This window comes from Phalacrocorax aristotelis, chromosome 7 (assembly GCF_949628215.1).
Source record: "Phalacrocorax aristotelis chromosome 7, bGulAri2.1, whole genome shotgun sequence".
NCBI lineage: Eukaryota > Metazoa > Chordata > Aves > Suliformes > Phalacrocoracidae > Phalacrocorax > Phalacrocorax aristotelis.
The window spans coordinates 48,595,896-48,623,024 of record NC_134282.1 but is presented as its reverse complement, the minus strand read 5'-3'; the positions used below and the strand labels follow the sequence as shown (position 1 = coordinate 48,623,024).

Sequence of the window (27,129 nt, the reverse complement as noted above, 5' to 3'; positions counted from 1 at the left end):
GACTTAATCAAGCAGCCGATAGCTGCTGTGTGCTCTCTGCAATTGTTGCCTCTTGCTCTGGAACAAAAAAAAAAAGGGAGAAAGAAACACTTTGCAAAGGGCTGCTATTATCCACACACTACGGCGACAGCATATTTAGTGCGTTTGTGGCTCTGGGGCTGCAGTAATTAATTGTGTGTCTAACGCTCTGGCTGGCACAGCCTTGCACCCAGAGCTTTCCCATCACAGGGACAGAAAAGCAGGACCCTGGTACCCGTGCGTGCCAAAATCACTCCCCCCAGGCCTCTATGGCAGATGGGTGCTCACCCCAGGCTCACCCCAATAGCGAGGGGGGCTCGAGGGGGGGCTGCCACACTGCCCGACTCCAGGCAATGCTGGGTGCCGGGGCAGCTGGGGCAGGGGGCTACACCGAGGGGCTGTTAGGGCAGCCTGGGGTCTCCATCCCTTCCCCATTGCACAGACGCAGTCCTGGAAAGGGCCCTCTTCCCGCTCCCAACCCCAGTCCTTGCCACAATCCCTGTCAAGGCAGAGGTGCTGTCAGCGCCTATGCACCCCACTCGCTGGTGAGGGGTGTCCCCCCAAGCCCCCCTTTCCCTCCATACCCTCCCGCTGCAGGTGGAGCATCGCCACCCCTCCGGGAGGGAGGGTACCCTGCGAGCCCCCCTCCACCCCGCCAGCCCTGGCTGCCTGCACACAGGGAGAGAAGGGGTGCCGGGGGTGGGGGTTGCAGCGGGGACCCCCCCCCTCCCCTCCGCCCGGCCGGGGGCTGCGCCTGCCCCCCCTCCGCAGGCTAACGACGCTGCTCAGCGTGTGCGGAGGGAAGGAGGGGAGGGAGGGAGGAAGGAGGGAGGGAGGGGACCTCCCTATCTGGCTCTATCTCCTCCGCTGCCTCTCACATGCTCCGGGAGGGCGATGCGGCTCCCCGCGTCCCGCTGAGCGAGGCCGCCTGCACCCCGCCGGGGCTGCCCTGCGCAGGGCAGGGGGGGCCGGCCGTCGCCCCCGCCGCCGCTCCCGCCCTTGGGGCTTGTGCGCTGGCGTTTTATCTTACTTTATTTTATTGCATTTTTTTTCTTTTCTTTTGTTTTCTTTTTTTTTTTATTCGGGTTTATTTTTGGTTCATCTCCCCCTCCTGGAAAAAAAAACAAACCACGCAGCCCCTCCGTGCGCCGACCCCCGCGGCGGGCTGGAGAGGCTGATGCGGCCGCTAAGGTAAGCGGGGGCGGGGGGCTGCCGGGCCCCCCCGGCCGCATGCTGCCCCCGGCTCCCTGCATGGCCCTTCCTCCGCGGGACCTGTTGAGGCTGTCGCTGCCGGACCCCGGCTGCCTCCTCCCTCCCCAGCCGTCTTTATAAAAAAAGCCAAACCCTTCGATTCTTCCCATTTTCTCTGCCCGGCTCGCTCCCTCCGTCCGGCTCGCTGCTAGCCTGCCGTGCATGCGGTGATTCATTTATCCTCCCTTCTGATGGTTGCCACTAAAAATGCACCCTGCTGGGCTCAGTCAGTCGACTGATTCCTTGCAGACCACTGATGAGAACTGAAAATACCCTCGCCAATATTTCCCCCTTTCCGTTGGATCACATCACGGGGCTGATCGCGATTATCGAGACCGGAGCGCTTCGTTCGCGGGGACAGAAAGCTGCCCCGTAACTCCCGCCGTTGCAAAGCGCTGGGGTGTTTGCAAGCTCCGAGGGGAAAAAAGGCGGGGGTAAGGGGGTGTGTGTGGGGGTGTGTGACAGCTGGACAGATGTGGGACATGGGCAGGGACGGCCACATCTGTGCGCAGGGAGAGGATGGGCAGCTGGAGCGTGTCTGGCTGCGGGGGGGACTTTGCTCCTGACGAACCGAGTCCGTAAATAGCCCAAAACCTCAGCCAGGAGCTGGAGGGGGGGTGGTGGCGGTTAGAATATAGCCTTCAGCGAGGACATTTCAGAGGCACCAGCCAGATCAGCCCCTGTCGAGGCTTGCTTCCACTCTTGGGACCTGCACGTTGCCCTTCCTAAATATTATATACATTTAAGGAAACCGGCCTGTGTTTGCAAGACAGGTGCTTTTTGTTGTGGCGGTGGTTGCAAGGCAGGAGATGAAAGTTTGGTGTTGTTTTGATGTGATTCTTGATTGCTGCCTGTTGGAGTAATTGCATCGCAATTGCTCAGAGGTAGAATCAATTTCCCCAAATTGAGATTTTAATGGGAGCTCGCAAGCTGCTGTTATGTCATGTGGTTTAAGGCGGCGTTGGGTTGCATTTATTTTACAAACTGGATACTTTTGCAGACGGCGCAGGGATAACAGCACCACCCAGCGGGGCCGCAGCCCCAGCCCAGCCCCAAGCCCAAGCCTTAGCCTAGCCCCAGCCCCCTCTCCAGCCCAAGCTCAGCCCCAGCCCAAGCCTAAACTCAGTCCCAGCCCTGACCCGGCCACACCTGGGACAACTCCCAGTGCCACCTCAGAGCTGCATCCCCTCCACCAAAACTCCCACTTTCATGTGCCAAAATACTGATAGATGTACTGAATGAAAGTTGTTTGGGTTTGTTCCCCACCCCAAAGAAGGAAGGTCTCTTTCTCAGATATTCAGGAAAAAGTTCTAAATCAGCTGATGACACTGTCACCTAGTGTTTCGTGACCAAGAGTGCAGGACAGGTGCCCTGCGGTGGGTCGAACTTCTGGCCCTTGCTGTCGGGAATTGACAGAAGGGGACCTGGGAAAGGCGGTTGGATTTCACAGAGCTCCTTCCACAGGGTCCGTCAAACACCGCTTTCTCAAAGGGCTGAAGATGTGAATTTGCAAACACTCGATGCCATCTCCCACCTTTAAAGGAGATCCAGGAGATGTCCTTAGCTGACCTGTCGGTTAGAGGGGGAGGAATTAGGGAGCTGTGTTTGCACTTTCTCAAGATACCAGCAGTTTTTAAAAGCAGCAGAGAATGACTGTCCCGTTACACAGACTGGTTTCTGTCTCTGCTGATAAACACACAGTTCTCTGTGATTCTTCTCCGCTGTTTATTTTGTCACAGTTCAGATTTATCCCTCTTTTCTGCTGAGCTGACATTTGGCCGTTCAGACTCGCTCTTGGTTACCTCCCAGCCCACCTTCTATTTTTTTTAGAGGGGAGCACAGATACACTAAAGAGATATTGCTTGATATTTACCCCAAAGGGGAGACTGGGCCAGGAAGACCAGCTCCCTGCAGAGAACTAAATATACAGATGGTGAATTCTAGCCAACCCTCCAAACACTGCTGAAAAAGGGATGGTTACACGCTCCCATGTGTAGGAGTCAGGCCTCACCCCACCGGGCTTTGCAAGCAAGGGAAAAGGAGAGACACGAATGAATGCCACCAGTCAAAAAAAAGTAGACGTGATGAACTCTATTTGCCTGAAAATATCCTTGCTTGTTTTGCGTTCTGTCATGGGTGAGACTGGAAGTTTCCCACCAGCCCATATTCCCTTCCTCTTGTCCAGCATGGCTGGTTGTGAGCATTTAGAAGTGGATTTCATGGCTGAGAGCTTGGAGCAGGCATTTTGAAGAGAGAGCCCACGGCAGGGACTTCACTTGGGGCTGCTGTTAATCAGTTAATCTGCGGATGCAAAGATGCAGGTCAACAAAGAGTTCTTACTATTTTATTTATTGGTGTGTTACAAAGCCGTACTTTATCCCACCTTCAACCCACTGGCCTCTTCTTACACAGCCAGACTGGTGAGTCTGACGTTCACGGGGGCAGCTGTGGGGAGGTGGATTAGCTAAACCAGCAAACTCTTCTCCGCACGTTGCTGCGCAGGAGTGGGTCGATCTTCAAAGCCCAGCTCCGTGCCATCGCCTCCGCCTGCCCCGTTCAGTTCCTGCGGGTGTGCAGCGCAGACGTTGGTGGGACACTTGCCCTGCCAGCCACTTTATTTGCCCAGTGCTGTTAGTAGGGTTAGTAGGTCCGTAACCCCACAGGTTAGGAGGGAAGGGGGTTTAGATGCATATGCGGCAGCTTCGAGGTGCACAGCTCAGGGAGAACGTTGGTTCATGCTGTCAGCCAGAGAAACTGTAAAATGATTTTAAAAATGAATGAATGGTAAAAGGAGGGTCTTTAAAATTAAATGCAGCATCGTCCAGTATTGCAAACATGAGAGGTGCGGCTGTTACTGCAGAAAGACGAAGGGGGTTTTTTTGTTCTCTTCTTTTTCAGAGGTTTTTTTCTTTAAGAAGGGAACCGTTCAGTGCACAGATGTTTGGTTTTACTTCCATGAACATTTTGGAATCAGCTGTCAAACCTCCCCAGACAACAATTTGGGGGGTTCCACTCCAAGCTTCCTTTCTTCCTCCTCTAAGGAGCAATTTCCTTTTTGCTGCTCACCCCAAACATGTATTGCAGCAGAACATTTTCAGGATTAGCTTCCTTCCCGGGCAATCACGGCTTGTCGCAGCCAGGCCACGAGCAGCGTCCGTTGAACGCCTTCTCCTGAGGCCGAGCAGGCAAAGGCATGTGCTGAAGCTGTGCGGAAATAGTTGCGTGGAGAGTGGCCATGCAGACAGTTCATGGGAGAGTCAGGAGCAGACCCGGAGCCCTGACAGCTGTTCCTCTAACTGCTAGTTACAGTCCTCAGAAATACCCATGTTTACTATTTTAGCCATATAATTACAGGTAGTGAATAATTCCATTAGGAAGGCTGTAAGGGGAGGTATCATCTGTAAACCTGAGGGTTCAAATTAGGCACATTCATTCAACCCCACTGAAGCCCACAGCCATGCGCGGTGTGACACAGGGCACGGAAGAGTGAAGTTCAGATGAGTGATCCCAGCTGAGTTTCCCCTGGGAAGTGGGAATCTTGCTGCTCGTCTTGCGAATGCCTTGGAGAATGCTGCTGGCTAACCCTGGCTCTGATTTGCATGTCACCCCTCCGTAACGACACCAAACACTGTGTAGTGACCACGGAGGTGCCTTTGCCCCCGGAGCTGAGCCGCTGCACGGCGTAACTCCGCTGTGCCTCAGAGGTGTTTGCATTTCAGCGGTGGGTGGTTTCCCACATACTGTTTGCAAAGAGCACTGGGCTCGGCGCTGCCTAAACGAGGAGTCCCAGCTGGGCTTCAAGAAATAAAGCAGCAAAGGAAAACACAGTCGATCCGCATTTCCAAACCTAGTTATCCCCAGTTAGCAAGGCAGAGATCCGAACTTCACGTAACCTGCATTTCAGTAGGTGATTTAAAGTCCAGATCTTTGATTCAGCTAATCAGAAAGGTGAAAGTTACTCAAAAAACATGGAAGGGGTAGCAGGATTTCAGAAACGCACCTTATTTGGGGCCTTTTCCTGCTCTGCAGTTACGGTTTGGACACATCTGTTGTTTTCTCCAGTGAAATCCGCTGCTTTGATCTGTGCCAAAAACAGCAATCCCGTTTGCAATGCGTGATGCAGCTGAGCAAAATCGAGGAGAAATTTTTACAAACTGGAGTCAGGGGCATCGGACCGTTGCTTTACAGCAGCACAGTTTTCCCTACACCAAAGGCAGAAGCCCCAACAAGGGTCTTATTTTAAAAGTAATGCTTCAAACTGGATTCCAGCCTATCTTTGCAACGTGTCAGCGTGCCATAAATTGGTGATACCGAAGTGGCTCGTTAGGTTGAACAATCAAACCAGTGTTGCAGCAGCTACTTAGCAGCTGGATTTTAAAAGTTCATAATTCAGGTGTTTTTCTGAGTTAAAAATAAATAGATAATGCTATATGTCATCAACTAGGATAAAAGCAGAAATGTTTTCCAGTTTCAAATAAAAGCAAAAGTTGCATTGCAAGAGGACAGGGTGAGAGCAAGAGGAAGGGATTTGGGGTCTGAAACCCCATCCTCTGGTTTGCTTTTTCCCTGCCTGGGCTCTCCCCAGCTCACGGACCCTCTTCTACCTCCCCCCGGCTCCTTCCAGCCTCCCCAGGCCCCTTCCAGCTCCAGCTGCCTACACATCCCATCAGCAGGCATTTCTTCTTGGGTGGTAGCAGCAGCTGGCAGGGTTTGGACATATTTGCCCCTGTTTGACATCCCCCACAAAGAGGTGCTTCGAGTAGGCGTTCCTCCCACACTGCCTTTGCTACAGGTCTGGATCCGGCCTGCCAGCTTTCATCTCCTGCCCAGCTCAGCCCGGTCTGGCAGCTCTTGTGCACACAGAGCTCCTTCTGACTTTAGTGGACATCATCCGAGCGCAGCTGTAGGAGGATCAGGACCAAGACAGATCTCCAGTCAAGCAGGCAAGGCCTCAGGATTTTTGGATCCCATCTGGGTCCCAGATGGAAAAGTTTCAGCATTTTAATTGCTGTTGCAGCCTGGATAAAGCCCCAGTGAAGCTCCTCCTTCATTTGGAGGCACGGGGGCTCAACCCCCCCCAGGAGAACTAGATAGGTATTAAAAGAGATCTTTGCTCCTTGTATGTTTACTCCCATCTCTCTTCCTTCTCACCTCACCTTCCATGGGTTATTTGTTGTAGCTGAATCACAGATTCAATCCGTGATAGCGAGGAGATCGCAAACTTACTGGAGACTCGAGGCTACCATCACTCCAAAAAGCGTCCTTGAGGGTGATTGTGAGGCCGAAGAGAAGGGGGTTTCCAAGGACAACTAGAAGCAAAGTCAAGAAGCATCCCAGGCCTATACCAAAGTGCAGGAGGAAAGACCCACTGTTAAAGGGCATTTACAGAGTTGGGAGAAGGGTTGTATAAAACGACCAGCATCCTTTTGTTCTTTGTATAAGATTTCCCAAGAGAAAGGAGGTGAAACATTGGGATGGCAAGGGGGCACTCCATCAAAGGAGGGATAATGATATAAAATAGGGAAGTTAAAGCATATTAATTAGAGTGTATTATACCCGTGAGCGCTCTGGTTCAGAAGTGAAGTTGTCTTAGTTCACTGTGGCTAAAATACAGGGAAAATTTCAAGAGAAAATTTAAATAGATCCAAGTAGGCTGTTAAGGGCCTGTGTCCCTCCTGGCTTAGCCCTTTCCTGGGTGGAGCAGACCCCTGGGATGGTGGGGCGGCAGATCCAACCTCCTCACTCCTCATGCTGTGGCATTGCAGGAGGTGGAAAAGAGCAGGATTTTGAAGGCCAACAGGCAAATGCCTGCGTGCTTCAAGCTGCTGCTCCATCTATATGGTCCGTGAGCAGGGAGGGTGCTCCCAGGACTGCCGTCTGCCCGGGGCCTGCCCAGAGGGTCTCTATGGGGCACTTTAGAAAGTGAGACACCCCAGGACATCTGTACCAGCACAACTGGTGAGGCTTTTCCCCAATGAAAGCTGAACATCCAGGTCTACGCATGGGCTGGTGGTGCAGACTAGGCTGTGGTGGAGGTCCTGAGAAGCGTACGTACGTGTTAGCCCTCTCTCTCAGTCCTCTGTGTGCTGGCAGCTGGATCGGGGACCCCGAACAGTCGTACCCCTCTCCAAGGAGTGTCAGTCTAACGATAAGGATCTATGAGACTTGCTGTTTCTGAGTCATCTGAGCTTACTTCAGTGCTGCCAGTTGCCAGCGCGGGTGAATGACCTGGAAAGGTTGTGAAACACTCGCACCTCCTGCACAGCCGGGGCTGGGGCAGCACGGAGGAGCTCCTTGGGCCGGGGGGGTCCTGCAACAGTGGCCCAGGGGCCACAGCATCGCTCCCGCAATCCCTGCCCCGCGCGAGCGGCCAAGCGCCTCCCTGCCTCAGTTTCCCCCCTCTGCTGTACAACAGCCCCTGTACCCCAAACTGCGTAATTTTGGGGAAATCGAAAGCGCTCTCGTTAGGCCCATGGGGAGGAGGCAGGAGGGCGCGCTGGGTGTCAAGACCCCGAGGGGCTGGGAGGACGCCCCTCTCCCACATTGCAGCCGAGCCGCGACGCGTGACGGCAGGGCAAAATCTCAAGAGCAAAATCTCTTCCCGCAGCCCACCCTGCGTGGGGCCATGGCCCCCCGCTCCGCCGACCCCCATCCCCAGAGGCCACGGGAGGGTTCGGTGCCTCGACCCCCAGCCACAAGCCCCTTGCCCGGGTCTCGCAGGCTCTTTCTTCCCGGCTGCCTGCCATGGCTGCGGTGCGCGGCCCTCGGTCCCCGCCCCTTCCACGCCGCCGCCGGAGCACGGCCGGGGAGGCGGGCGGCGCGCTCCCGAGTGGGGGCGGCGCAGGGAGAGGATGCAGGCATTGGAAGGCAGCTGGGGTGATTGATGGTTTGGGCTGTTTTGTAATGGGAGGGAAGGAGAGGAGGAGGAGGAGAAAAAGTCTGTGTAATCTTTCAGTGCGGAGGCCGCCGGAGCTGGGGCCGCCCGTCCCTGCATCGCTCCGCGGAGCCATGTGGGGCTTTTGATTTTTTTTTTTTTCCTAATTCTTTCTTTCGATTGATTTATTTTTCCCTTTTGTTCTTCTCTTCCTCTCTTCCCTTTTGTTTTTTTTTTTTTTTTTCTTTTTAAAACTCTTCTTCCAGGGAGAGGATAGTGGTTAAAGCTCGAGCTGGATGGATGGGTATGGGGAGAGGGGCAGGATCCACAGCCCTGGGACTTTTCCAAATCCTCCCTGTCTTTCTCTGCATCTTCCCTTCAGGTAAGGAACAGCCTCTTTATTTTGAAGAATTTTTTCCCCCTGTATTTCTCGCAGCCCTTGGATAGCCGCCTCCGTTCCCCGTCTCTGGGCCTCTTTCTCTCTCCCTCTCTTTGCAGCAGTTTGCCACATGTTTAAAATAAGCAAGCGGGGCTCAGTTTTGGGGGGTGTGTGTGCGGGTGTCCCATTCCCTTTTCCCCAAGCAGTTGCGGTGGGTGTTTTTCCTTGACCACATCTTCTTTGTCTCCTCGCTGCCTCATCCCACAAGGAAGGAGATGGTCGAAATCAAAGCAATCCCTGGCGAAGGCGGCCGGGGGTTGTTTCTGACAGCGTCTGGCAGGTTACGTTGTTCTCCCGTTCCCGGGTGTGCCTTGAAAGGGGGGGGGGTGGGCGGGGGAGTGACCCACACGTTAACACCCCAGATGCCAGATTTCAGCCCTTAAGTGCAGGGGGGGCGTCCTCGCTCCGAGACCCCCGGGAGGGGAAGAGCCAGAGGGAGGTTGCGGAGGGGGTGAGAAGGCTGGTTGCGTTGTGATTTCGGGCGGGTCGGGGGTCCGGGGGGAGTGCAGGGGCGCGGGGAGGGGGAGCCGAGCTCACCTGGGCCGGGCGGCGCAGGATGCGCGGGGTGCGCAAAGCCCCTTCCCTTCCCCGGCCTCGGGCTGGGGGGGGGGGGGGAATTTCTTAAAATTTTTTTTTTTTTGGGGGGGGGGGAGGGGGTCTCAGCACCATTATTTCGTTGGTAAACTTTGCCCGGCACGGGCCCGGAGCTGCGGGGCGGTGGGAGGGCGGGATGGCAACCAAATGGTCCCGCCAGCCCCGGGCCGGCCCCGGCCCTTCCCGCGCACCCCCGGCTCGCACCTACGGCGGGGCTCGGCCCCCCCCAGCCCCCGGTTTGTTTGTATTGTGTCAGAAAAGGAGAGAATTTCAGAATTACAGCTGAAAACGCCATCTGTTTCCAATGAATCCCCCATAGTTTTTCACAATGTTTTTGGCAGATCTCTGCCTGCAAATTCCTTCAAGCCCTGAGTGCTTGTTTTTGTTGGGGGAGGGGAAACCCAGTCCACAGAGGCGGATTTGTTCCTTCCAAAACTCTCCAGTTTCTTTACCTCTTTTTTTTTTTTTTTCTTTTTTTTTTCACTTGCAATGGAGGGGGGGGAAGGAGAGAAAGCAGGAGGGAGAAAGAAAAGCCCTAACGCTTAAATCTCCCCGTTTATCTTTTTACTTTAGTAAAACTTCCGCTTTTTTTTTTTAGTTTATTAATTTTAAAATCGCCTCTGCCTTTCTTTTGCATAACCGTAGGTGAAGCAGTCTTGCACACACATGTAGTAAATAAATAAATAACTGCTTTACGCCCTTCCTCCCTCCCCCCTTTGCCCTCTTAGCCCTAGTGCAGGCGAGCGAGGCTTTGCAGCGCTGCCCTTAGCACTGGGGTGTCCCCCCGTCCTCCCAGGGGTCTTCCCAGCAGGCTGGAAGGTGAACATCCCCCCAGCTTTCTTCTGGAAGCTCTGGAGCTGCTCCCATATATGTTGCTTAACGCCCTTTTCGGAGCATTCAAGTTGCAAAGCGTTGAGGCCGTGAGATTTATGGTGCAAGAAAGAACTTGATAGGAGATCTGGCTGGCTGCTTTGTTTGATTCTTCCTTCAGCAGTCAAATAAGGTGCAAAGAACTGGCAGAACGAGGCGATCCGGAGCCCGCGGGAGCGGGGCGCAGGCGGAGAAGGGGCTCCCCATGCGCAGGGCTGGGAGCACGCCGGGGGCTTTGGTTGAAAGCTTTTGGGGTGGGAAGGTAGGAAAAAAGGAGGGGGGTTTATTCCGTGGCAACATCCTTTGCCCCTTTTTCCCTGTGCTTCCTGGGAATTTGTGGGTTCCCAGCAGGTTCCCAGCCCCGAGGAAGCTTTGCACCCCTCCTGAGAGCCCTGGGTGTGGGGGGCTGCTGGAGGCTCCCCAAGTGGGTTCTCGACGTGTCAGATCAGTGCCCCGCCAAGTCCTGCCCTCTTTATTTATTTGCTTAACCCCCCCCAACACGCACACTCTGGGCTGGATTCCCGCGTATGCTGCTCTCGCACCGATGGCTGCACCCCGCTGCCTTCTGGGCGGCCCCTGCCGTCGAGCACCCTTGGGCTGGGGGCACCGGAGTGGGTCGCTTGTGCGTGGGTCAGGGTGACCTCTGAGCATGGGGCGGCGGGGGAAGGAGTTTTGGGCAGAGCAGGCCACTGCTGACAGTCTCCCTGGCAGAAGTCCTGCTCAGGGCTTGTGCCAAGTCCCAGCATCGGATGCTCAGGGGTGCTCTACTGTCCCGCTGGGACCCTGATCTCCCAGGGTGCTCAGCTGCCCACGCCTCTGCCTCCCAGTACGGGCTGTGCTGAATTTTCTTGCAAACCCTTTTGTACCCTGTTGTACTTTAAGAATCTGGCTCTGGGTGTTTTGCCCCAGATGTTAGGAATTGCTCTCCCGCTCGTACTCTGGTTTGCTTTGGCTTTCCCTGTTTGTCCTCAGCTTTGCCATCTCAGCTGTATACTTTTCCTGCCTCCAAAAAAAATATTGGGATTTTCTGCCCGTAGTCTACTCGGGCAATACAGTTGATTCCAGATGAGGATCCATCCTTACTGGAGGTGTATCGGACTGGTTGATAAATGGCTTTTGTCTCAGCGGCAGAGAGGGATGTGATTGCAGCATTAAGCCAAAATTGAGAAGGGGGGCTTAGGGGCTGTTAAAACAACACCTCCCCAAAGCTGCGAATGGGGAGCTGGGCTGGGGGCCGGGAAAGGTGGCGGCAGGGGAGGAACGCGCCTGTGCGGGATGTTGTCAGGGCAGAGAAGAAGGGAGGGATTCAAACGTAAACCTGGAAATATTTTGGCTTCCCTGTTTTGTTGCTTGCTCAGAGCCGGTCTCGTACTTGGAACGGGGCGTTCTCTTCAATTGCCAGCAAGGATCGTTGTGGGGCTGGAAGGAGGCGCCTTGTTTTTAATAAGATGGGGTGGATATGTTGCTTTTTTCACTGAAAACCCCGAAATTCCCAGCCCTTGGTTACCAGAATGGGAGGATTTTGAGAGTGACTTTGGGTTTATAATAGCAGCAGCTGAGGTTTCCTTCGTTGTGGCCGAAACACCTGTGCCGAGTTGGATGTGCATATGAAAGTGCTCACAGGGCTGGGCAGCCATCAGAACTTCCTAACCTGGGGGGTCTGCACCAGCCTGCTGTCCCCGGAGAGCCGGGCTGCAGCGCTGGATCAGGCCCCAGCGACGCTGAGTTCTGCGGTCTCTCTTCTGGCTCCCTGATGGGCGCATCCCATAAAGCAACCATAGGCTCTGGCAGGGTTGTGCATGCCCCGAGCAAGCCCCTCCTCAGCCCATCAGTCCTTTGGGGCACCCCCCAGCTGAGTCCTACAGCTCCCAAGAGATGAGCATTAGTGGAACAGTAAAGAAGGTCAAAGATGAGGGGGTTTGGCCCAGCTGGATGAATTTGATCGGGTTTGATTTGCTTTTCCCATTGGAGCAGACGCCAAACTTGGAATAAGGGGGAGTGTGGAAACTCAGGACCAAAAAAGCATCAGGGTCCCAGGTGGTTTGAAGGGGGCTGGGGTGAATTTGGGGCTGCCACAAGCCAGGGGGGATGTGTGCTGGGGTGACGGGGAAGGGTTTTTGGGGAGGATGGGGGATGCTTGGAGATGTAGCTGTTGTGGGGTGGGTGAGGGGGTGCCCTGGCCTTTTTCTTGCTATCCTGGCAAATCCTGTCTTGATATCTCAGATCAGGAGCGAGCTACACAGGCAGGGCCCTGCCTGGCCGTGCACGGCACCCAGAGTGCACTTGTCAGAGGAGTGCCCCTAAATGCCTTTAAAAAGCTTTGTACCCTGCACTTGGCAGCTACTGGGATGAAAAGAAGAGGATATTTATTCCCTTGTCTGTGAGCTCTCAAAATAACAGGGCGTTCGATTGTAGCCTCAAGATTGCTTTGCACTCAAGTGCAGCCTGGCTGAGTAAATCACTGCATCACCAGCTGAAATTCCTGCAGCAAGGGGGAGAATTGAATTATGGCCAACTGCAAAACCAGATGCCATCCCCTTGATGAAGTCATCGGGCTCTTACTGCAGAGAACAAGCTGGCTCCTACACACACGCAGCCCTGGTAGGCGCAGACTGAGCTGCTCTGTCTGACAGCCGTGGTGTGCGGGCAGCTGGAGGCTGGCGTCCCTGCAGATGCGAGAACAGTAAGTGCTTCAGGGTGGAGCACCAGAAGGGTGTCAGTCCTGCTTTCCGCTGCGTGAGCATCCAGGGGAGTTTGGCCATTTAATTCCCAGCAATCAGAGCTATCCCTGCATATATGGGGTTTTTATGGTTCAGGCAGAGAGCAAGGTTCACTTGAGCCCAAAGTATTTTCTCCTTCCTCAGTTTCCTCTCCTTCCTGGACAGCTGTTGACTTTGGTCCCCAAAGCCCTAGTAATGATCTGTGTCGATTTGGTTTTTGGACAAGCTACCTTTTTTTCTTGCCGTGTGGCACGGTCCAGCAGCCCTTTCTGAGATGATGAGGACATGTAGAAGGACAGTTTAGGGATAGATCCTGGTTCCAGGCTTTGCTCTTTGTTGGAGCATCACTGTGCTGGGAACAGGAGGGTGCAGAGCAGCAGGGTTGGGGTAGTGGGTTCCAGTTAGAAGGTTACTTTCTCTCTTAAAATCTGAGCCCAAGCGGGCCAGCAGTCAGATGTGGTTAAAAATAAATCTGTGAATGTCTGTAGCTGTGAAGGAGGAGCAGATATTGTGGCTTCCGTGGGGCATGAGCAGTGGGGAGCAGGTCTGGTGCTGGGTGGGAGCCCAGCCCACAGGAGGGATCCACTAGATCCCAGTGTGTCCCTGGGTGCAGCTCCAGCATCAGTTGGGTGCCCGCGTGGGTTTGCGGTGGGCTCGTGGGGCTGCTGCCCGCCAGCTGGGCAGCTGCCACCCCACGCCCTGCGTGCAAACCAACGCCTCCGATTGAGATGCCGCAATTTTTTGGCAGGTATTTAATTGTATAAATTTGCCTCATCCAGATTTACGTGCTCCAGGCTTTTCTCCATCTCCTTGTTTCGTGTCTCATTTACCTCTGCGTTTGAAGGGTTGAAATTTCACAAGCGCACGGCAGGGATGATTATTCCTAGAGGGAATCCACACCTGTGAGCAGAAAGCATTTCCCTGCCAGCTTCGCCGTGGCCTGGGCGAGGGGGAGGAGGGTGAGGGACCCGCTGCCACACCTGGGGGGCCCCCGGGCGCTGGTGGGTGGCAGCCGGGCCTTCAAAGGCACCCTGGGAAAACAGCTTTGGCGTGGGGAGTGTGATGTCTGCTGGAAACCCAAAACACTCGGCGACGGGGGTGGCTGGTGGAGGTGGCCTTGTCTGCGTACCGCTGCTTCAGAGGGATGGGGACATGGGTGGTGTTGGCTGGGGAAGGAAGATGAGGGTGATGCATCATGCAGGGGATGAGAGAGGGAGTCCACCTCTCTTCCCACTGGCTTGTCTTGGGTGAAACCCTTCTCATCCTCAGCATCCTCATCTGTAAAAGGGACCACTCCTCTCAAGGAGATTTACCGGCTCGTGAGAACCCTTGGTGAAAGCGGCTGGGTGCTCCCCAGCTGGGAAAGCCCAGGTGCGCAGCTCCAGCACCACTTTTCCAGCCCACGGCATGCCATGGCTGGGAGCCAGCTTCGTTAGCGCCCTTCTGCAGATGGAGAATCAGAGGAGATTGCTTCCCTCCCTCCCTCGTCCTTCAACCACTAGCTCACAGTACGTGTCTGTGGAGCAAAACTTGCATCCCCTGAACCATCCGCCAGCGCTGCTTCCTCTGAGCTGATGAAAGCTCAACAGCTGTGGCAAAGGCAACGCTGAAGCCTGAATCCCTGGATGAAGTTTTAAGAGCCAAGTCTGCGACTCTGCTCCTTTGGCTGTAAGCGCTGGTTCCTCTTTTGAGCCCGTTGTGCCTCCCAAACTTCCCAAGATTTGTCGGTAACTCTCAGAGCAGCGTTGTCAACTGCTCACGGCCCTGGCAATGGGCAGCACGGTTGATGCCCTCTCCGATGGTGTCTGCTCGCCCTTCTCCCTGCACGGGGATGTCGAGGTGAGCGTGGAAGAGCAATGCAGGCCGGGGGGGCTGGGGAGGGACACGGTCGTCCCCGCTAAGCATGCCGGGTCAGCAGTAAGGTGACGCCCTGCGCCAAAAGAGCTGACTAAGTGACAGGAACATCAAGGGCTCCTTCGGCAGCATCCAACGGTTCGTGCTGTAGCCGGTGAAGACACTGACTCTGCTTTTTTCCTGCCTGTGCTTGCCCCATGTCTCCGCGACGCCAGGAGAGGAGAGATGGGGGGCTGTGAACCCGACGCTGAGGACAAAAGGGAGTTGGCCATGGCAGGTCCTCCAGGTGCTTTAGTGATTGACACAGGTTGAAACGAGAAACCTCCTTCTGTGTCCCTCTTCTGACTTAAAGAAACTGGAGAAAGCCTTTTCCCCAGCATCGTCTTGAGCAAGGCAAGGACTGGGTTAAAAGAAACTGCGTGGATTGAGGTGTGCTCTTGGATACATCTAGAGTCACTCTCTCAGCACGTCCTTTACCTGGATTTAATGCATCTGTTGCTTTTGCCAGTGAAAGAGAGCACAAAACGCAGGCGCCGCCATGGAAGGTGGCCCCTCCGAGCCAACCTCCCCATGCACGCCCTTAAAAAATATGAGCTCCAGCTCTTTAAGAGAGTCAGGTTTATTTTTCTCCTTCAATTCCCTCCCTCTCCTGGTCCTCCTCCCCCCACTTCAGTGCAACTGAAACCTGATCTAATCCCTTTGCACATGGGTAATTTATTGGTCTATTGGGCTTTTCTTGATGGCAAATTGCATTGTCTTTCTTCCTGGGTTGAGGCTTTGGAGCAGTTTGCTGCATTCCTGCAGCTCTTTTCTCAGGGCTGATCTTTCACACCCCCTCTGAGCACAGTCAAATCAGTTTTATTGGGCCTCTTTGTTATGCAAACAAGGCAATAATAACCAGGCTATTATTCTGCAAGATTGTGCTTGATTAACAGTTCAAAGGAGGTCGCTGGAAGAGCCCAGCGCTGCCATGGGGCACAAATCCTTTCACGAAGCTTGGGTCATGTGGCCCTTGGGTCTTCCTCGCCCCACGGAGCCCTTTGGGGTTGCAGGAGAGCTGCCCCAGCCCAGGACACCCCATCCATCAGGGCTGCGATGGCACCGATGGGCTCATTTCTCTCCCCAGCGTGACAAGGCAGCGGCCGATACGTGTCGGCCTCGCAGCCCACGCGGGCACCAAGACGTGGGTCCGGCATGGTCGGCATGTGGGGTGGCTCGCGTAGACCTCCCCACTGGAACAGGGACAGTGCAAGGGGCTGGATGCAGAGGGATGATGTTCACCCTCTCTGCTTTTGCTTTGGACTCCTGAAATCTTGCTGTAAGGGGTCCTGTCAGCCAGGGGTTTGGGGAGCAATGTGATTGATTTTTTTTTAAACCTCTTGGGGTTATTTTGGTGCTGGTGGTGACTGCTGTCTGCCCGGCAGCTGAGCGGCCCACATCTCCTTGAAGCTGGTAGATGTTGCTGGTATTTAGCACCTCCAAGAATCGTGCCTTTCCTATTGAGGTGTCAGCATAAATATGTTTATTTAGATTACTTAAATAAATATGTGTTTAGGAGCCTAAGTCTAGGTGCTCGGATCTGAGGCCAAAGGTAATTACGTTTTACTGTGTTCTCCAAAAAAGCCTTTTACTGCATGTGTGAGGCTTGCACATCGACACTTCAATCCATATATTTGGAAAGACGCGGGATGATGTATTTGCAGCACATGTGGGTGATGAAATACTTTCCAGCCTGTTAGTAACGAAGAGGATATTAAACAACATCTTTTAGCAGTGAATGCTTTAAAATTAGCAGGTCTGGTTAACATACACCCAAGAGTCTTAAAAGAATTGGCTTTTGCTTACTGAAGTTAATTTCCAGTAATTCTCTTTGCTAGAGAAATTACAGGAGAACTGATGAATTGTTGATTTGGTGCTAGTTTTCTGAAAAAGCATGATTTGGGTAAATGAAATCCAGGTAACCTGACACCATCTGGAGGGAAAATAGGGGCACTGATAATTAAAAGGCTGTTAAAGTTAGATGAGTGCATGTAATATGTTTGAACGCATAATTTAACAGCATGTAATATACCATACCAGTGATGTGGGCAGAGTGGCGGGACCTGGGTCGTGCGATACCCCGAGCTCCCAAGCCTGTGGGAGCTCGCCAGGGCAGGTTGGCGGCGGGATGCTTGCAGGATGCTTTGCAGACTGGGAGCTCTGGCAAAGGTCACGGCCAGACAGCACGTCTTGGTGCTTGCTGTGGCGCGATGCCCCAGCGGAAGGGGTGACCTCGGGAGAGCGGCGGGCGCGTGTCCTGCGTCGGCATCGCCCGTCGGGGTGGTAGGTTTTGCAGGAAACAAGCCTGCTGGAGGGAGGTCAGATGGTGGGGCTGGGCAAACACCTTCCAGTGAGAACTTAAAAGCGCAAACCGTTTAGCTTATCTAGAGGATTGACAAGTGACTTGATTGCAGTGTGTAAATACCTTTGTGGGAAACATACTGGTTACTAACGGACCTTTACTGCTTTGGAGAAAATCACTGGTTCTTTTTATGTCCTTACAATGAAGTCAGATAAAATCCACTTAGAACCAAGACCCGTGTTTTGTAAAGGTGATAAACCCCTGAAACAGCTCGCTGAGGAAAAGGGTGGCTTTTCAGACCGTGCAGACCACTGAAGTCCTCGTGGGAAGTATACATGAACAAATGCGGGGCACCGGGCTGCGCACAGCGGGGCTGTCTTAGTCCGGGTGGTTTGATGATTTCTTCTGGCTTTAAACTTCCCTGAACTGTTGTTGGTTTCAAGATACCGAAGGAAATCTTGTCCCTGCTTTGAGTGGCGCCAAGTCCTTGAAAGATGATGATGATGGGGAGGTTGGGAGGTGGCTGGGCTACCAGGGGTTGAAGTCACCCGTCCCTGGGATGAAGGGAGATGGACGAGGGTGGTGGCATCACTCAGACCTGGGGATGATCCCAGGATCCCAGGAGGGCCTTGCTGGGTTCCTGCTTGAGAGGGATTTGTTTCCGTGCTAAGTCATCTGTGATTGAAAAACAGATCCATTGTGAGTCGATGGAAAATAGATTATACGAAATTGAATAAACATTGTTTCTTGGCCAGGGTACAAATGTGCCAAAGCTGCTGCCAGAGGGGACAAGGCAAGGCGTGTATGTTGGGAGGGGGAGAGCAGAGTGTCTGTTCTCCTCCGAGGCCTTTATCGGCCGTGTCCCCTCCCCAGCAGCACGAGGGGTTTGCCAAACCCAGCGGCCACTGGTGCGGTTGGAGAAGCATCTCTGGGAAAGCCCAGGCGTGAGCGGCCGGGGAGGGTGCGCAGCCCCACTCACACACCGCCTCTGCCGCTGCAGCACCTGGCTTTGGAAATCTGGCCTTATATGGGGCCCTGAGCGAAACAGAGAAATGGGGACGGGTGCCAAAACTGGAGCGATAACATCTTAAAGAAGAACACTCCCCCTTCAGGCCCAGGGAGGAAGGAGATGGGCTCCCCTGCCCTTGGTTTTGTTCTGTTTTTTTTTTTTTTTCTTTTTTTTTTTTAAGTCAGTACCTTATAAAGTCATGCAGGACCCTGGGGCGGTACGGTGGGGAGGGATGCTCGGTGCAGGGATGTGATCAGCACTGAGTGTCGGGGGGCTGTTTTGTAGCAGGCCACCCTGTCCCTAGGCTGCCACAGCTGACGCCTGCATCTCCTGATCCAAGCAAGTGAAGCCCAGCCTTAAAGAACAGCAGGCTACAGCTTTATTCCTACTAAAAAAACCCCCATCTACCCAGCGGCTGCAGGGCTGGAGCAGCCTGGGCTCTGCGAGCAGCTGGCTGGCTGGGATGCTTTGCACAGTGCATCCCATTGCCTTACTGAGCTGTCAGGTGAAGTGGGGTGTGCAGGTCCTGCATGTCCAGGGATGTGTCCTCCAGCTCCTCCCGGGCCTGTGCCCGCAAGTCTGGCTGCAGTGACGGCGCCTTCGGCCGCATGCAACCTGAAGGCATCCTCAAGCTGTACATGAGCAAAACTACTTGGAGAGCAGTGATTTTAATCGGCTGATGCCACAACTCTTTGGGATAACCGGTGGCATGGGTCACGCTCCTGCGTGCTTTTTTGATTCCTGCCTTCCACTGGGAGGGTCCTGGGGGATCTGCAAAGCTGTGCTCGCGGTCTCTCGTCAGAGGGAGCGAGATGCATTTTCTGTTTTTTTCCACCCTGATAAACCCACACCTGCACCGCGAGCATCTTGCCCTGAAACGCCCCTGCTTGCAGTACCCAAGCCAGCAAACTTGCTTGCTCCTGTCACGCCGACTGTGCTACCGTGTGCGATCTCCTGCACTGAATACCGTCCCTGACTTCTCCCTTGGAGTTCAGACACTGTGCTAGCTATAGCATGTTCCAACAGCCACGTTTGAACGTAGGGCCAAAGTGGGCAGTGCCGGGGAGCCGGGCTTTTCTGTGTGCCGGCAACAAGGCATCGTTTGCATCACATCTCTCATCCAGGAGAAAGGCCGAGCAATACACTCCATTGCAAGCCAGTGGCTGTGGTGGGAAGCCTGCTGATAAGTGAAGTGTCTTTGGTGGAAAACCATGCTCTTGGGGCCAAAAAGAAAGGGACGTGAAACAATAAATGTTTTTTAAGTTTGACCGATAAATACAGAACGCTCAGCAGAAATGTGAGCCCAGGTCAAAAGCTTGTTATCAATTCACCCCTGGTCAGCGATGAGTTAAAGGCTTTCCACAGCACTTCTTGCAGGTTTAAATGGGATGCTGCCAAGGTGAAACAGCTCCTGGGTTCTTGGTGCTGTCGCTAGCATCTGAGTTTATTCAACATGAATTTTAAAACTATGAGGAACCTGTCACCATTTCCTATTTGCACTTCACCCTTCTTGGAAAGGGAGAGGAGATGGGCTTGTTTCTTAAAGCTGGACTGCTTAGTGTTTTATGGCCTCGGTCTCCCTTTCTGATTTTCCAGTACCAACTGTGTTTAGGTTTCCAGCACTGTAATGTTTAAAACTAAACCATACTGTTTTCCCTGAAACAATACTGGGTTTTGTAACTTTCTTTTTAAACAAATCTGAAACGGTTTTGGCACAGATGCCTTGCCAGCCTCCTTCTAAACAAACCCCGAGACAGGAATATACGTGTGTGCCTGCGAGAGGCACCATGAAAGCATCTGGAAATGGTGGGGCTTTTCTCATCCTGCTGCTGCCTTTTGTGCCTGAGCCCATCCTGTCTCCAAGCCCTCTGAGGGGGTCGATTAAGAGGAGAGGAAGGAAAACACAATGAATTTTAAGTGGTGTGAGCCTGAGTTCACCCAGCAAGACTCCAAATTGGCATGAGCAGAGCAGTGTCTGTGTGATGTTCCATGATGGCCATGTGCTTTTTGCACAGCTGCTTTCAAGTCTGCTCCAGGGAAACCATGCTGCCCCAGGGAGCAGACGTGGGGAGTGGGAGAAACGGGATCTGAATTTTCTTTGCCTTCCTCTGCCTTGCCAGCAAGCACTGGGGCTCTGGCTGAGCCCGGTGAAGGCCCTGCTGCCTTTGGCTTCGCCTCCATGTGGGCAATGTGAGGCGGGGGCTCGGCTGGCATCCCTGCATCCTGCTGCACCGGTTTTTCTCCTCCACCTCTTGTTCTCTCTCAGCGAGCCGTGGCAGGGAATGGGCTCCCAGGGCTGGGCAAAGGCGCACAGCAGGCACGAAAGAGCTTTTTTTGGCTCCTGCGTCTTTCCAGGGACATGGGCAAGTGCTGCTCCTCGCACCGCTGCAGCCCCAAGGACGGTGGGGTGGCTGCTGGCTTTGCTGTGCAGACTTGGTCACGGCACAGATTCTGCTCTAACTTCTGCATGTTGACATGTGTATCGGGCGCAGCAGTCATGCTGGGGCTGGATTTCCCCATGCCCATGAAGGAGGAAAAGGAAGGCAGACAGATTTTTGCTCTGGTAGAGCTCGGTCTGGACACAATGCTCAGTAATCTGTGCAGCACAGAGCTTTGAATGTCAAACCCTAAAAAGACATGAAAAACCCCATTGCAGCTCCCTCCACATTAACGATCCTGCCTTATCCCTGCTAATGAATGCACCCCATTCTTCCCCATCCTGGTTTTCCCCTCCAGGAGCATTCATCTAAAGGCTGGATGCTCTTTCCCTTCTTTGCTTAAATTGGGGCAGGTCCACTTGGTTTCTTTGGCTTTGACGCATGAGAGTTGGGTCATGTGAGAGGGTCATGTCTGGTGAGCGAGGCCGCATGATGCGGTAGAGCCAATGTCATGAGTTTGGGCTGCACAAGGAGGACACCAACCTCTTGGTGGGGGTAGGGTTGGATGTCCCACACACAGGCATGCAAGCATCGACCACCTTGTGTTTTCTTCCCCTCGCGCAGTGACGTCTCCATGCAAGATCCTCAAGTGCAACTCTGAGTTCTGGGCGGCCACGTCGGGCTCCCACCACCTGGGCACGGAAGAGGCGCCCGAATTTTGCACGGCGCTGCGCGCCTACGCGCACTGCACCCGCCGCACTGCCCGCACCTGCAGGGGTGACCTGGCCTACCACTCCGCCGTGCATGGCATAGACGATCTCATGGTGCAACACAACTGCTCCAAGGATGGCCCCACGTCCCAGCCCCGCCTCCGGACATTGCCCCCCGGGGACAGCCAGGAGCGCTCTGACAGTCCTGAAATCTGCCACTATGAGAAGAGCTTTCACAAACACTCGGCTGCCCCCAACTATACCCACTGCGGGCTCTTTGGGGACCCCCACCTCAGGACTTTCACAGACACTTTCCAAACCTGCAAGGTGCAAGGGGCTTGGCCGCTCATAGACAATAACTACCTGAACGTCCAGGTCACCAACACGCCGGTGCTGCCTGGCTCCACAGCCACCGCCACTAGCAAGGTGAGTCTTGGGCACATCCCCGCGAGCAGAGGTGGGCAAGGGCAGAGGTGTTTCTGAACAGCCTTTCTTTTCACTGTCTCTCTCCTTCAGCATTTGCACATCTCCTTGGAGAGGGCAAGACCGGGTGGGAGCTCCTCTGAATTTGAGTATTTGGCCTTAAATACCAGACACCCATCCTTCCTCTCTCCCCACCTTCACTTAAATGGCCTGTGGTTTCTTCCTGAGCATGTCCAGCCTCATCTTGGTTAGTAGGCTGCGAAGGGCAATCATGGCCAAAGTTGGAATTAAGAGGGCTCCCACCTGGGGAACTCCAGGTTGCTGTGAACAGCCAGACCAGGAATGGTGGTGGCACCCTTGGGGGGCACCTGAGGTCCAAACAATCCTGGGACTGCCCTCCAGGGGTGCTCCAGCTTGCAGGGAAAAGCCCGGAGGGACCTGAGCTCCTCGCATTGCCTTCCCCTCTGCGAAGCCTCGAAATTACCTCTGTCAATTTGTCAATTGTCACTCAGGCAAACACTGGGAAAACCCAAGAGAAAATGTGCTGCCGTGACACAGCAGGACTTGTGTGACATGGCCTCAGCTTCAGGAGAGACCTGAAGCTGATGAACTGTCATGTTGCTCTGTGGTGCACAAGCTCTAAAGCTAACAGGCCACTTTTTGTGCCAAAAAAAGGGAGGCTCAGCAGGAGGCATCCTCTTGCTTTTGGAAGGTGTCCTGTCCCACTGTGTCTGGGAGGTCTGCTTCTCCCTGCTAGTGGGGAGAAGAGAGAGGCACGTACAGGACAGGGACTGCTGCTCAGCTCTGGATGTGATGTTTTCAGCTTGAGGTGGAACTGGCATTTTGGTTTCAACCTTTCCCTAATAAACTTCCTGAAACATACTTCATGATGCTATCAGCAACATACCTACCAAATGACATCAAAACCTACTGAAGCTTAAAAGGAAGTCTTGCTTGAGGAAAGTGGTCCCTAAGGTCCCCAGAACCATGCAATTTCTAGGCTGGATCCCAGGATCACCATCTTAATTGAGCCTTTTCACCTGTTATTTGCCTCACAGGCTTGTGGTGAGGAGGGATTAGTCATGAGTTCTGCAGCATGAGCTGTGGAAATCATTACTGCGTCACTGCTTAGAGGACCATGTGCTGTTGGAAAGGATGGGAGCCTCTCGGTCCATGGGGCTCTTTGTGTTTTTGCATGATGTTCTCTGCACTACCCTTCTTCCTCCAGCCAGAGGCAGGGCTGGACCCGGAGGAGGTAGGAGGAGGTCCATGTGAAGGGTAGTGCAGCCTGAAACCCAGGGCAAGGTGGTGCCTTCTGACATGGTTGAGGAGGGGCTAGCAGGGCTGCGATGGGGCTGGGAGCATCTGGTCACTCAGCAGAGGAGTGGGTGGGAGAGCGGGACATTGCCAGGGCTCTGGACAGCTCTGGGCTCGTTGCCAGCACCACTGGGAGCCACCACCATGCTTAGCCCAGACCTTGGGAACCCTCAGTTTTTCACTTCATACTCAGCCCTCGGGCGAGTCTGCCATGTAGCTGCTGGAGCCATCTCCCCTCCAGTCCAGCCCTGCTCTGGCCAGATCTCAGTCTGCCCCTTCACGGGGGCTACATGGCGGGGACTGTCCCCTTACTGCTTCTCTGTCACAGAAAGAGGTTCAAGAGAAAGAGCAAGTTTGCAAGAGGTGAAAGAGAAAACCTAGATTTTGCATGGGAAGAAGAGCAGGTTGCAAAATCTACTCTTCCTCCTCAAGCCAGGGAAGAGCAAGTACTGTGAGGACCTTTGTGCAGCAAGGGCCCCGTGTTTGAGCCCCGCCAAGGGTGGGGAGCCATGCTGGGCTCAGTTTACACCCATATCACCCCAGAAGTGCCTGCCTGCTCAAACATGCTGAACACATGTGTGTCTGTGTGGTTGAGATGGAGTACAACATGTCCTGGGGCTCAGAGGAGAAGATGGTTGGTCTGGGAGTGGCCAGTCCAGTCCTTGGGATGTAAATGCTGTGGGAGCCAGAGGAGAAGCTCCACCATCTCGAGGAGAGTCAGGCCCTGGAAGCAAGACAATGCTGCATGCATGGGTGTGCCGCCACAAGCCTGTGAGTAGTGATACTCCAACCAGCTCCTGCTACAACAGAGCTCCTGTGTTGGGCTTCGAGATAACATCACAGTTCCAGGTGGTATGTTCAGTACAGCCTCTGGGTCTTGATTCCATGCACGGTGTCCTCACCCCTGTGCCGAAGCAGGATGGCCATGCCTGTGTGCCTAGAAGTTGGGCAGCTTCTCTAGGATGAAGCACCTGCCCATGAGCTGAAGGCTACGCTCCCGGCCAGGCTGAGCAGACAGCTCCTCCACCTCCTGTGCTGCTCCTGGTGGTGGCTGTACATTTTCACATGGTCATTGCTGGTTGTAACCCTGTTCCTTTCTTTCTTCACCCACAGCTCACCATCATCTTCAAGAGCTTCCAGGAGTGTGTGGACCAGAAAGTATACCAGGCAGAAATGGACGAGCTCCCCGCTGCCTTTGCCGATGGCTCCAAGAACGGTGGGGACAAGCACGGAGCCAACAGCCTGAAGATCACTGAGAAGGTGTCGGGCCAGCACATCGAGATTCAGGCAAAGTACATTGGCACCACCATTGTGGTGAGGCAGGTGGGCCGGTACCTCACCTTCGCCGTGCGCATGCCAGAGGAGGTGGTCAATGCTGTGGAGGACCGGGACAGTCAGGGCCTCTATCTGTGCCTCCGCGGTTGCCCGCTCAACCAACAGATTGACTTCCAGACCATCCGCTCGGCTCAGGCCACAGAGGGTCGTGCTCGTAGGAAGGGGCCCAGTGTGCCGGCCCCCCCCGAGGCCTTCACGTACGAAACGGCCACGGCCAAGTGCAGGGAAAAGCTGCCCGTGGAGGACCTCTACTTTCAGTCCTGCGTCTTCGACCTCCTCACCACAGGGGATGTCAACTTCATGCTGGCTGCTTACTATGCCTTTGAGGACGTGAAGATGCTTCATTCCAACAAAGACAAGCTGCACCTCTATGAAAGGACACGGGACCTGGCCCCAGGCAACACAGCTCCCTCGGGGACCGCCCCCACCCTCTGGGTAGCACTGCTGTGTTTGAGTCAGTGTTGGTTGTGCTTGTTATAGAGGTTTGCTCCTTCGCACCGTGGAAAGCGGGGAACGGGGAGCAGGAGGGAACCAGGGATGCGATGGCAGTGCTGGACAATGGAAGGTTGGATATCAGAGCCTCATGGGTTGTCCTCAGACCTCAGCCCCTCTCTTGGCACCAGGTCCTCCATCTTCCCAGCTCTTGCCTGGGAAGAATGTGCTGCCAATGGGACCAGTCAGGAGCTTTTGCTGGACTGTACCTTGTCTGGACCTTCCTCACCTCCCCCTCTCCTCCTCCTTCCAGTAGTGTGGGTACTGAGGACCCCCCACCTCCTTGTAGCGCTCCCCCAGGTCCCAAAAATGCATGTGGTGACTGCGGCATTGGCGTGCATCACTGTGGCTTCGGAGAGCAGAGCCTGCAAGGAGCGTGCAGAGCAGCAGTACGGGGCCAGGCCTGGCCAGCATGGTGGGGCTGGGCTTTCTGCTCGCTGGGGCCGTGCTCAACTTTTTGGGCATGTCCTGCCCTGGCCACAGCCCTGTTGTTGCAGAAAATGGTGCATGGGGCCAGAAGGGTGGAGAATGGCCCCATGCATGCCCAACCACCAGTGCCAGACATCTGGGTGGAAGGAGGCTACATTCCTCAAGCCTCAGCTTGCGTTTGCTGTGGTTCAAAGGGCACCTCCTATTTTAGCAGTTCGTTTGGCTGATCACTCAGTAGCTTTATTCCTGGCTCCCTTGCCTCTGCCCGGACCCACCGAGGACTCTTGATGGCAATGGGAGAAACCTGGCCAGTATTGAAGCAGTTTCTGCAACTTCTGCCCAGCGTTGGACGAATTCCTCACACCATTTGTTCTCCGGTCACCTAAAACTGACAGCAGGGAGGCTGCTCAGTGGGAGACCCCACCCTACACCTCCCTCCAGCCCTGCACCCACTCACCTGCCCGTGGCTCGGCCAGGCCCTGGGATGGAGCAGGAGTGTCGCGCTCTGTTTGTTTGCTGCTAGGTCTCTGCTCCGTTCCTCGTCCTGGGGCCATGACTTGCTTCCCCATTGCAGACCAGTTGCACCTTAAGCTCTTCTGGGCTTGAATCAGAAATGGGGCAATGTTAGAAATCTATCCAGGAGATGGGATGCAGCAGAGGACCCCCCCCCCCAACTGACTCCAAATGTCTGTTCCCTGCCTTGAAACCATTGATAATCTCCTTCCCCCACCACACAGTGCTGCCCGTCTCCTCTCCATGTTCCTCTGTGGTTCACCTCATTGCTCACTGAACAAGCAGCAAGACCACCTTTGGTCTGTGTCTTGGAGACCTCCTGATAGGTTTCCCCTCCTTTCCTCAGGGGGAAGTTCCCAGAAACAAGCCCTAAAACACGTGTCACTCTTGGGGGTACCTTCTGCTCTCAAGGGAGGTCTCTGGGCATGATGAGACAAGCTAGCACCAGAAGAGGTGGGAACAGGCTATGTTTGGCAGCCTGAACTGGTGCCAAGAGGCAGCCTGGTGTAAATACTCGACGTGACTATTCATTGTGTCCTAACAGCTCTAGAGCTCCATTTGTAAAGCAGCAGAGAAATGCAAAATTGTGTCAATGGATGTAATTTATATTGTCTCTTTAATATATAGAGCCCTGGCATTGATCTCGTGTGACTGTACAGATGAAGAGATGTAATTGGTTTTTAAATGTTTAAGGAAAGAAAAGAAACAAAAAGATGTGTTTACTACTTTGCTCCTTGCTTTGTTTGCTGGTGCCCCAGGTATTCTGTTTAGGGAATTTTGAAATAAGGCTGTCACAGTTTGGAGGCGCTGAGGAGAGCAACCACTGGACTGCGGCACAGGACAGTTTAGTTTCCCAATGCACTAATTGATCAGCCAGGCTGATCTGGACTTTGTTTCCTTTGTTCAAGAAACAACCCCAAGTTTTTGTCTTCCCTAGAAATCCAAAATGCAAGTTTTGAAAGCCAAAATGTGTCACTGGGTAAGAGGAAACATCTGTTCCTTGCTCTGTTACCCCATAGAGAACAGCAGCTGTGCCAAGCATCCCTCTGAAGGCACAGTGCTTCTTAAAAGCAGTCTTAGCTGGCCAAGCCACCATGTGCCAACAAGTCAGTGCTTCCCTGAAGACCTCCCTTTGCTATAAAGCATTCACCCTATGGCATGACGCGCTGTGGTTTAGGGGTAATTTCCAGACAAGGAAAGTCTATTTGATTACGGCATGGCTCAGTCCTGCTGTCCAGGTGAGCACTCCAGTGGTGGCCGGCTGTCATACAGTGGTTAGGGTATCCCTATTTTAGAAGCAAACAGTGAAGCACTTTATTTTGGTTGTGTTTGACCCAGTTCTGGTTAAAGGTGAAGTGTGGCCAAGAAAGACCCGATACTTGGAAACTAAAAAGTACGTAGGCAAAGGTGGGGGGGACACACGTGACAAGAAGGTTCCCCCCCTCCTTCCTGCGTTGAGACCCATGGGAGTGTCACCGCATGTATATAATGTAAATTATTTATTGAGAGAAATGCAAGTAAAGTTTGAGGTTTTTTGACAATAAATGAGTGGGTCTCATTTT

General features: G+C 53.9%; 1 protein-coding gene across 1 annotated transcript; it reads left to right on the top strand.

Moving 5' to 3' along the window:
- The first annotated feature begins 841 nt into the window (after positions 1-841).
- RGMA (repulsive guidance molecule BMP co-receptor a) lies at positions 842-27,129 on the top strand. The gene is made up of 4 exons (XM_075100623.1): positions 842-1,209; positions 8,410-8,525; positions 20,973-21,484; positions 23,912-27,129. Exons 1-4 carry the CDS (start codon positions 1,196-1,198, stop codon positions 24,611-24,613), a joined length of 1,344 nt encoding a protein of 447 aa, XP_074956724.1. The 5' UTR covers positions 842-1,195; the 3' UTR covers positions 24,614-27,129.